Genomic DNA, 12,052 nt, shown 5'->3' with positions numbered 1-12,052 from the left:
AAAAATAAGGAAAATATTGATAATAGAATATGGTGTTAAATGTGCAAAATATTTACTATGTATATGAAATAGCCTGAAGGGGAAATTGTAGTAAAAACGGAGAGACAAGGATATATAAATACAAGGTTCATTGTTTGCATTAACATATAAATACATTATATATGATATTGTTTTTGATGCATTCTAGGAATTACAATAAAAGGATGTTCCAAGAATGCATTAAAACATTTATAAGAAATGCAATTCTTTGTTAACTTAACTATTGTATACATTTTCACCAATAAATTGTGCATACATGCTGTCTTCTATTTAAAATATAAATTAAGCTATTATTACGGTACAGTAAGAAGCTTTTACCTTTGTTTTGGTCATAGTCTGTCATTTAACATTTGCCCTATTAATATTCCAGGTTTACTATGCAAAGAAGAAGAGAAGAGCACAGGGCCATGGAGATGAAAGTAGCACGAAAAAGGGCAAAGTCAACGTGCATATTTATAATGATGGTTATGATGATGCTAATCACGATTATATAGTTAATCCTGGAGAAAAATGGATGGACCGATATGAAATTGATTCTTTAATAGGCAAAGGATCTTTTGGTCAGGTAAGCAGTTTCAGAAAAGAAAAGAAAATCTGAATATTATGACAAAAAAAAGTTCTGACAATCAAGCTGCATTGTAGGTCTTGAGGCACACAGTAAAAAAATGTAACATGCTTATGTTTTCATCAAAATAGTTTTCAAAACTCTGTAGTTAAATAGGAGATGACTACTTCAAAAGTAATCCTGTAAATCTCTTGTGAAAAGAGGGAAAAAGGGGGAGGGGCAGAACACATTCAATAAAAATTTAAAAAAAAATCAAAATAAATTGAATGATCACAGGTTGTTTTAACTTTTCTCCTTCATATTGACTTTTTACAAAGAATTGAACAGTAGAATATAAGGAGTTCTTTTATATTGTTAGTAGTCATAGACAACAATTCAACACCAGAGGACCCAGGGGACCATTTGAATCCTATATTAATTTGATTGGCATCTTTCTTGAGTGGAAAGAACAGTGTGCTTGATTGGTTAAAGATATTTATTGCTTCATCCAATGAGAGTTATTGGTATCAATACCATTAATTGTAGAACAGTTAATGTTGGTGAAATGTTTGTAAACAGGAGATTCCCAAGATAACTGTTATGTTATATAGCAGTAGAATATGAATCCATACAAAGTTATATGAATTATGGTGCAGGAAAAATAAAAATTATTGATGTCATAAGATATCAACCTTTAATATAAAAGAACAGTCTGCACCAAAAACCTTTTCACCTGCTAGTGCGAAGACCAATATTCAGACATTTTTCTTATTGGGCCAAACAAAGTTTTGCAAAAACTTACAAGTTTGAATGAAAATTTACTAGTCTGGGGCATGGAACTAGTGGCTAACCGTGCAGACTGAAAGAATAATTAATAGATCCAAAAAATTGCAGCAGTACATTTTGTATCAAACACACAAGTGTGGGACAGATTATTTACCTTCTTTAAGTTGGACAAAAAAAATACACAATTTTCTTGTTTTAAATAGCTATAGGGTTGAAAGGTTGATAGACATCCTTGATTTCCAACTTAATCCCATATGGTTTCAAAATTGGGTTTAATTACAATTATTTTAACCAAAAAAATGGATCAATCTCCTTCTGTCATTTTATAAATAAATTAAAAATAGGTTACTTAAATTTTCTGATGAAGGAAAGGTATTAAAAAAAGACAAATTTCCATTGTAGAAAAAAATCATATTTTCAACAGACATACATGATTATATCCATTATATATTACAGGTTGTCAAAGCCTTTGACCATGGAGACCAGGAGCAAGTGGCAATCAAGATTATAAAGAACAAAAAACCTTTCCTCAACCAGGCCCAAATAGAAGTCAAATTGTTAGAGTTAATGAATAAACATGATAAAGAAAACAAGTACTATATAGGTAAGTAAATTGAGGGTATAAAACAGGTTTATATAGTTATAGGTAAACTGTCACAAGCTGTTTCACCTCTTGATTTTAATTGCTTCAGTTATAACTTGACACCTACACTTAAATCAAAGGCATGATAAAAATATACGACAATCGATATAACAAATTAAATATGTCAAACACAGATAAAAAAAAACTACTGATGAATATCTACTGCCCGAAATCACACAACATCTATGTATTATGTGACAATATAAAATGCTAAAAAACACTATTGGCCTAAACACGGTGGTTATACACCAATAGGCCCTTTCTTATCAAGCATTAAAAAATGAAAGAGCTAAAACACTAAAACTACAAGAAAAACCTAAAACAGAAAGTCCTTAAACAAATGGCAAAATCATAAGCTCGATCAAATCAAACAAATAGACCACTGTCATATTCCTGAATTGGTACAAACATTAGATTCACGTTGCTTTCAAAGCATTTTATGGACATAATTTTGATCATGGATTATGGAACATGGTTTTACCAGGTGTCATTTGCAAAAACGTTTAAATTGAAGAAAATTTTTTCCTTTTGGAATTTGATATAGCTAATATGTAGTAAAAAATAATTTTGTATTGTGAAGCTTGAATCTAAATGTTACATCTATATACTACAAGATTTGACCATAATTTATGTAACTACGATTTAACATGATCTTTTTTTATTTACAGTAAAATTGAAGAGACATTTCATGTTTAGGAACCATTTATGTTTAGTGTTTGAACTTCTATCATATAACTTGTATGATTTATTACGGAACACAAACTTTAGAGGTGTTTCATTGAATTTGACTCGTAAATTTGCTCAACAATTGTGTACAGCTTTGCTGTTTCTAGCGACGCCTGAACTAAATATTATTCACTGTGACTTGAAACCAGAGAATATACTTCTGTGTAATCCTAAACGTAGTGCAATCAAGATAGTGGATTTTGGAAGTTCTTGTCAATTAGGTCAAAGGGTAAGTTATTTATGTTTCTTACGTCAAATTAATTAACATTTGTATATGGAACAAATTTTGTGCAAAATGTTTTTTTTTTTTCAAACATGGATAGACCACAAGGCAGTGGCACTAACGCTCACCCAAAACAAGATTGCATATATAGCTAAGTCTTCATATTTAAATAGTCTATCAACCAGTTATGAAAAGACATATTTACACTTGTATGCAAATTGTCTGCCATTAGGTAAATTTCACACAAGTTCCTGTAAACTTTGACATAACAATTTGAAAAAGTACTTTAAAAAGTAATTGTTGCTTGATGGCATTATGCAACAAATTCGGACACAAAATTCAGCAAAATATTAAAATCTTAAACAAGATTTGTTGATTATTTCTTTAATCAAGATAAACAAGTTAAAATATATTGCATACTAGAAACAACTGGTTGAAAAAATTCACAAACATTAAACAGATATGATACTGCCTTTATATGGTTTGAGAAGAGTGAACGCAATATGTTATTTTACTTTGTTTTAAAGTGCAAGAATAATTTCTATAAATATTTTTACTTTCAGATTTATCAGTATATACAGAGCAGATTTTACAGATCCCCCGAAGTGTTACTAGGCATTCCATATGATTTAGCTATAGATATGTGGTCATTAGGTTGTATATTAGTAGAAATGCACACAGGGGAACCATTGTTTGCTGGTTCAAACGAGGTAATTACAACATACAATGAAAGGGAGATAAATCCTTAATTTTTTTTGATGAAATTTTAAAAAGAGTATATTTAAAATAATTCCCAAAGTTTGGCCTTTGCTTTTCGAATTTTTCATGGATTTTAACTTCTTCAGAACAAGACTGATACTTGAACTCAGTTATGTGATTCACTTTTGTATGAAGTCATTTATTTTCAATTCTTATGGTGATGATTCAAGTTTTGAGTTGACATAATTTGTTTTCTAAATAGCAATAAGATTTATACAAGATCTGGCATCAGTCAAGCACTCTTATCACAAGAAAAATGTAAATAGAAAATTCTTAGGTAATAAGTAACATATTTCAAACTTATATTATATAATAGTTGAGCAGACGAGAATGCCAATAAATACTTTACCTACATAGAAAACAGTATTTGAATGCTTTACAGTTAAGATTCTGTGAAATCAATATTATTTGTTGGTACAGGTAAACCACAAATTAAACGATCCACCACCTTTTCCACAATCCACTAAAATAGGTACCTACGAAAATAAATGAATCGAAATATAACAAGACAATAATTGTTATGTTATTAGGTAGCTTCTAATTTCAAAATGAAATCCAACTATAAATAATTATTCAACAAATTGGGTGTTTTAATGTATTATTTTTGTGCAATAGTTAACTTCTATATAAAATGATTAATGTTCTTTTACAGTTTGACCAGATGATGAAGATAGTAGAAGTATTAGGTATGCCACCCAAAAATATTCTAGATCAAGCTCCAAAAGCTAGAAAGTATTTTGATGTACAACCAGATGGGACCTATGTATGTAAAAAACCTAAAGATGGCAAAAAGGTAGGAACTGCATTAATCACTATTTTACAAAATTTTTGTTTGATCTTGGGGACTAATATTTTTTTTCTCTCAAAGGAATTGAATAATATGAAAATTATCTTTGTTAATGAAATTAACATGAAATTAACATGAAATTAACAACATCGTCGTAGGTAAAATAACCATAAACAGATAATCATTGGTCATCTCAACGATGATCTATAAATATATATAATGGTATTTGACTAAAAATCAAATGAGGAAAATATTTATGAAAGGAAATAAAATGTGTCATGAAATCTTCATTCCCTTAGATATTTATGGTCATGGGGAATATAAGTTGTAGTATTCCAGAAACTTGACATCCCGCATCCGTTCAGTCTTACAGTGAAATCCAAACATTGATTTCAGCAGATTACTGTGGACAATTAAATCTTACCTTCCTATTTTGAGAACTTGTGACATTAAGCTTTCAACATTTGCTATTGATTTTATTATTATATAAATATGTCGGAGAATTGCATGAACATGATAAATGTAGGTTGTTTGACATAAAGCATAGGGGAATTTGGGATTATGATTTTAAACAAAAAATATGTATATCATAACTACTGAAAAAGTCAGTTTTTTAAGAAAGAATAGGTATTTCTAAAAAAAAAAAAATGCTTAAATTTCTTAAATAAATTTTGTTTTACATTATTTCAGTATAAACATCCTGGAACAAGGAAACTCCATGATATTATTGGTGCTGATTCTGGTGGCCCAGGAGGTAGACGGGCAGGAGAACCCGGTCATACTGTGGCAGACTATTTAAAATTCAAAGATCTCATTTTACGAATGTTAGAATATGATCCAAAGACACGGATAACACCATATTATTCACTTCAACATAATTTTTTCAAGAAGACCACAGATGAAAGTACTAACACGCCAAATTCTGCATCAAACAGTCCTGCGATAGAACAGCAGGGTGTTTCTAGTCCTACAGGTATAGTCAGGGTGAGACAGTACATTTCATTGTTCATGCTGAGGTTTGGGTCTGAAATTAACATAGTATATTTTAAATCAAAACTGAAAATGTCAATAAAAAGTTGCAATTTAGAATGGTTTAATTCAATTGTGCACTATGCAAGAGTGTGTTTAACACTGAAACAGCATGCACTAATGTGTACTTATGTTAATTTCACACCTGAACTTCTTCCTATCCATTGCTGCACCTCATATTAAAATCCTTTTGCACAGAACTATTTGCACTTTAGTTTAAAGATATAGTTGCAGGAGAGAAGTAATGTACTGACATTGTAAATTGTTTGATTGATAAAAGAAATATTGTACAGCAAATTTAAAAAAAAAGAAAGAAATTAGTTACTTACAATCTTAAAAAATATCAATGAATATATTTAACTTTTGATTTTAATATTAAAGCTACAAATACCATGATCCTGCTATTTTGTGTGTTGAAAAAAACAACCAGTCAGAATATAAATCATCTTTCTCATCATGAATTATATGTGTTGTAAACCAAGTTAACATGTCCTTACTGCAGCAATGGATGTGTTGTACTTTAGCTTTATGTACTACATTTTCTGTTTCTTTTTATTTGTTTGTCTTGTTGACTTGTTGAAAGTATTTGTTTATAACAGCACTTCTTCATTTTAAACCATGAGATACATCTGTTCATACTATTTCTGTTACTTACATATATGTTCTTGTTCTGTTTATAATCTCTTCAGCTTCTAAAGTTCTTGAAACAATCATTGGGAAATTAAATTATGATGTATTGATCATATCATTATTTTAACTTTTCTTTACTGTATTACAATTTTATACTTTTACTTATATGTCAAGTTAACAATTTGTTATCAAGTGAATTTTCATGACATTTTAAATGAGTCGAGATATCTGAAAAAAATAATGACTATTATATATAAAAAGGAAGATGTTGTATAATTTCCAATGAGAAAAATCTCCAGAAGAGACCAAAAGATATAGAAACTTTGGGTCACTGTACAGCCTTTAACAATGATCAAAACCATATATGACTGTTTTCACATTAGATTTACATAGAAAGAAAAGTTCAGTAAATGTAACATGTTATAAAGGGCTACAAATGAACAGATTATTTTTCATTTCAATATTTCTGAAGATTGACTTTAAAAAAAAAAAATTATTGCTAACAAGCAAATTTCATGTATGTATTTTATGCACTCAACATCAAAAGCATAAGCTCAAGTTCAAAATTGTAATGTGACATTTTTCTTTCTGCTTCCTTAAAAATATTAATATGTTCTGTCCTTGAATGCATAAAACTTTGCTCAGTGCTCGGAGCACGAAAATCATGCTCGAAACATGAAATCCAGCTATTTGATTGGTTGATTTTCGAATCTGAGTACAAAAATCGTGCTCAAAAGTTTTATGACCATGAGGCCAGATCTCATTTCCCAAATATTGCATTTTATAAGTTATGTTTGGCCTATATATGTTCTGACAAGTAAATTGTTTTTGCAGTGGTATACTATATTAAAAAAGGAAAACTTTGTCCAGTGACAAGTACTGTTTAAAAAAATCTACCTAACTTACCCAGCTTGAAGTGTTTGTAGTACTAAGAAATTGTCCCATACAAGATGTTGGAATGTATGATTATATTTAGTTGTGTTTTTGTAACAGTAAATGATTGGTATGGCCACATGTCTGATTTGGGTTGAAGAATCAAAGATAACATGTGCTAGTTTATTCTGATGTAGTATAAAGTTCAAGTGAATAACAATATTAACAAGATACATTTTCTTTTCAGTGAGTTCATCATCAAGTGGTAGAGCCAGGTCTGATCCAACACATCAGCATCGCTCACATCTGCATGTGCATTCACATTCTGCTCACCATGGTCATGGCGTGCAATACACGACAATGGAATGTGAAAGTCCACAATCAGCATCAGGACAGTCTCGATCACAACCTCCTAATTATCAACAACAGACAAGCTGGAGCGAAAGGGATCAACAAAGTGGCAGACATATAACTCATCATCCTCATCATCAGACTAGACTATCTCCGCCGTCTTTATCAGAGGCGCCGTCATCTCATGTGCCACGAACAGTTCCAGAACACAATGTATCGTATACTGAGGGATATGTACAAGGTTCTTACCCAGGGGGAATTCCACCACCTGTAGATTTCAGGCCAAATCCAGCAACAGTAGACGCCTCACAAGTATCGTCTGTTAACATGCATGTGCCCGCGGGTTATCCCTCACAGTTTGGACAGTATCAGCAGCCGGCATGGACTGCAGGGGGATTCCCCTTTTCATTGTCAAGTAGTGCTAATGCTAGCTTAACAGGCCATGAAACAAACAATCAACATGTACGGACAGCTGCAGAAAGGGGAGATGACTCCCCAATGGTTGGAGTTTGTGTACAACAAAGTCCAGTAGCAAGTCATTGATAGTAACTCAAAATTAGGATTTACAAATTATTTCAACCAGTGGAGCCAAGCTTTGTGTGAAAACCTGTGTTCAGATGCGCTTTCACTAAAGAAGGGATCCGTTCACCGCAAATTAATGTGCATACATGTACGTGTTTGTGTTTCGTTGTGAAAGTAATGAATGGAGCGTCTTATTGTTCATTGGTTCATCTGATTAGAGGGAGTTGTCTGTCAGTAAGAGTGTGAAAGTGACCTGGATTGGCTCACAGTGAGAACCCTTGTATGTTCCTGTATCATGAGGAACTTTGTCATTTTGGTTTCAATACTAATGAGTGATGCTAAGACATCTTCAATCCATTGTATAGCAGATAAATATCTGTTATTTTTTGAGATGTCTTATATGGTTCACCTCACCCCTCGACTGCGTGAACCTGAGAGCTTGTGCTAGCCAAGGAAAGACAAGAAAGAATAGAAGAGAGGTTCATAGATGCAGTAGTTCCTTACTTAACTGTAAAAGTTATGGTTTTGTATGTTATAGAAGACTATCAGACTGATATGTGTAACTTTCAAATTAGAAATTTTGTTCTTCTGGTAACTTGTAACTTTCCACAAAATATTCAAATATCAAACACTTGGAAAAGTTTTGTTCATTCATTTGAAATCTATGCAAGATCATTAATGTGCAAGCTTTATAATCATTAAATAGAAAGGAAAATAACTTTTAAGTAATATCATAATATAAACTTAAGATTATAAGTACTATCATACTAACTTAGATAATTATTTGTTTGGTTTAAAAACTATGCAAAAATAGGTATAGTGGACATACATTTTATCCATGCATAGTCATTTAAAAATAAGACTGCAAATACATTACAAACAAATATATATATACAGCAAATTATGCTTGGCCACTCAAATTTAGTTTTTGTAATATCAAACATTCCTATACCAATTATTAAGAATCTCTTTTGGGGGGAAATTGAAAAAACAGTAAAGCTTGTTCCAGAAAACTACAGAAGGAAATTTCAGTGATTTTTTTTTACCCCATGAATTTTTCATCAAATATCAAAATGCAAAAATTTAATTCAACTACACATAAAAACTTGCATGTATGTTTTTGACATTCAAAGACTATAAAATGTACTTGTAACACAATTAAAAAAGGTTTTTTTAAGATCACAGTTATTTTGAGTGGCCTAATTCTGTATTTAATCATTTAATCAGTTTTTTGTAAGAAATAATGTTTGAAAAGTCTGTGTTACACTCCTATCTGTAACATACCATACAAAAAGTGTATCATAAAGACCAGATATTTATTTTTTATGGTGAGAAATGTTTGAACTACTGTACTAGATCAGAATGTTGTTACTATTATGTAGAGTCATATGGGAGATCTTGGTATATAAATTGTTGGGCAATCGATAGAGAATTTATTGTGTAAATATATTGTTGATTGGAGTTAAGGCCCCTTATGGTGTTAAACACTAGAGGGCATGATGTTTTATTGTAGACTGTGTACAGAGTATGTAATTGTTATTTATTGAATGAACGATGTGAGAAATTTTTAACCATTCATCTACCTTCTATTTTAACAAATGTTTTTAGTTTCCAATGTGAAAATTATGGTAAAGAATTTTTAAAGTTGGTTTTATTACACATTTTTATTTCATTTTTTGGGGAACAACATATGGGGCTCTGCGTAAACTTGTCAGGTGGGATTCTGTTATTTCATGCAGAGAGATTAATAGTCAGGGAAATTGATTGTTTTTGGTAGACAAAAATGTTTGTCTGCAAAATGAGACGTGTTTTGAATTTGATACAGAAATTTAAATGATTTTGAATTGAGTTTTGAATTTAAATTTCATGTACAATGTATATTGCTGTTTGATGCTCATTTTATCATTATGAACAAAAATAGGGCAGTTAATAGCATTCCAATACCAGCCTTTTAAAGAATCTCACTATAATACTTTTAGGTTGATTTATAATAGAATTATTAAAAACATTCAAGTTATTAAAAAATCTATTTTGAAATTGGCAGAAATTTACAAATTCCAAATTTTTAATAACATAAATATTTTATGATCTTTATAGTTACAAATTATTTTTAGTTTTATTTGTGTTCTCTCAAATTATTATAATTGTACATTGATTTTTACATTTCATTCAAATCTTGTTTTGAAGAATTGAAACATTTATACTTATACTTTCAGTTTCAGCATAACAAATTATTGAAAAGTTATCTGATTTTGGAGACCTTATTCTTTTGTATTTCTTTCATTGACATTTGCAAATATAGAATGCAAAGTGGTTCATTTATGTTTTCGTAAAAGTTTCTTTCCATAGAAGCAAAGAAAGCTAATAATCTTAGGTTATTTTTCTATTCCTTTGGATAATGTTGATGTGGTGAAATCTTCACCCCATGTTTGACGATTGAACTAAGAATAGAGAGAATTGAAGAATGTTGAAAAAGAAATGTTTTATAATGTATTGACTAGGGTATCCTTGTCAGTATTAAAGATTATACAATACCTAACCAGACATGGTAGGTTTTATGTATTTCTGGTGATGATAATGGTCACTAGCAAGGACTTTTTAAAAATGTGCATTAAATGCCAAAAAAGGGAGATAATTGCATAAATGTTATTGTTGATAATAGCAAACATCATTATAATGTAAAAAAAATCACTGATCATTAAATGTCACTGTAAAATTACTATGTGTTTGTGTTATATATGCCTATATACGTGATATCACTTGCAGTTTTCTCCCCAGATATTTTATATAGCATCTACATTAAAAAATGTAATTTGAAATACCATCTTCTTTCTAAAAATTATTGCATCACATCCTATCTATATAAGGCAATCAACTCAAATAGCATCATATTCAAAAATATAGTATCACATAATAAAATGATTCACATTACCATGATGCTAAAAGGCCCTGGGGAGAACACTGACATGTCCCCTGTGTGAAGCTTAATTTTTAATTCACTATTAAAAGGATGTTCACTCCTCTGTTTCAAAATAACAATTTAATAACAGACTTAAAAAATAAGAAAAAAGTGAAAGTGTTGTGTCCTTGTTTTTGAGATACATTTTTTATTAAGATTTTCACAAGAAAAATCAGTTGAACGACTGGTTGGCATCTGCCAAACTGTTCATTCATTAACGTGAAAACTTATTGATGAAATCTACTCCTGCTTTAGGTTTAGTGCTTTTGGTCAAGGAGGTTTTTGATGAAGTTGAAGTCCAATCAACTTGAAATTTTTACACATGTTCCCTTCAATATGGTCTTCCTTATTTTAATGTCAAACTAAGAGTTTTACCTTAATTTTATGGCTCGCTGAACATAGAAAGTGATAATGCAAAAGGGGCATCTGTGTACCATGGTCACATTCTTGTTATATGAATTTGAGTTATTTCCCTTTGAATAGAAATATAATTAATAAGTATTTCATCTTGTGGTTTTTGATATGACGATTCTAACAATGTCCTTAGATTTTTGATATTGGACCATGATGGGTTAATGTCCAATTTCAAATTTTTCAGCTTTTTAACCACATTCATTTTGTGTCCAATTTTCAACCACAATCCAAATTCAGAGCTGTTATAAGATTTTAAATATGTTGTTCCTTCTTGCTTATCTGTTAATGGTTTCATCTGAAAATCTGGTATGCTGTCACTCCGACAGCCTCTTGTTATATTTTAAATTGGCACTTTTTCTTTCAAAAACATTGAAAACATAACATGAATTTTAAAAATATAAAAAAAATGACATTTGAAGCCATATTTAAGCTTTAGAAGCATTGACATGACGGATGTAGCACAATTCATACAAGAAAACCGAAAGCCTGATTTATATAACAAAAATAAAAAATAAAACCCATATGATATAGCAAATCTACATCCACTGAATTACAGGTCTCGGACTTGATAGAGGCACATAATATGAACAAACTAAAAAAAGAAAACATCTACTAGTACTACATTGCAAGTGCTACTTCTCAAAGTCAGTTATTTCTTTCACCTCCCAAAGAATCTTAGTCTTTCAACATTTCTCTTCCTTAGTGGAGTCCAGATCAAGAAAATTTGTTGAACATGATATCAAATATGTGGTCTATCCAACAGTTGA

General features: G+C 30.5%; 1 protein-coding gene across 5 annotated transcripts in view; it reads left to right on the top strand.

The window, feature by feature from the left end:
- LOC134721097 (dual specificity tyrosine-phosphorylation-regulated kinase 1A-like) overlaps positions 1 to 10,631 on the top strand; it is a 32,651-nt gene extending 22,020 nt beyond the window's left edge. For 4 of the 5 annotated variants that reach the window (XM_063583827.1, XM_063583825.1, XM_063583826.1 and 1 more), the window contains exons 3-9: positions 410 to 604; positions 1,826 to 1,973; positions 2,681 to 2,967; positions 3,525 to 3,671; positions 4,373 to 4,513; positions 5,198 to 5,480; positions 7,287 to 10,631. In XM_063583827.1, the coding sequence (XP_063439897.1) occupies positions 410 to 604; positions 1,826 to 1,973; positions 2,681 to 2,967; positions 3,525 to 3,671; positions 4,373 to 4,513; positions 5,198 to 5,480; positions 7,287 to 7,933 (1,848 nt within the window). In that variant the 3' untranslated portion in view covers positions 7,934 to 10,631. Of the gene's footprint in view, positions 1 to 409; positions 605 to 1,825; positions 1,974 to 2,680; positions 2,968 to 3,524; positions 3,672 to 4,372; positions 4,514 to 5,197; positions 5,492 to 7,286 lie in introns of all 5 variants that reach the window. The other variant, XM_063583830.1, reaches the window with a different exon arrangement.
- Positions 10,632 to 12,052: the final 1,421 nt, after the last annotated feature.

This window comes from Mytilus trossulus, chromosome 6, assembly GCF_036588685.1.
Source record: "Mytilus trossulus isolate FHL-02 chromosome 6, PNRI_Mtr1.1.1.hap1, whole genome shotgun sequence".
Lineage (NCBI taxonomy): Eukaryota > Metazoa > Mollusca > Bivalvia > Mytilida > Mytilidae > Mytilus > Mytilus trossulus.
Note: the sequence above shows the minus strand (reverse complement) of the source record. Positions and strands in the feature narration are given on the sequence as shown.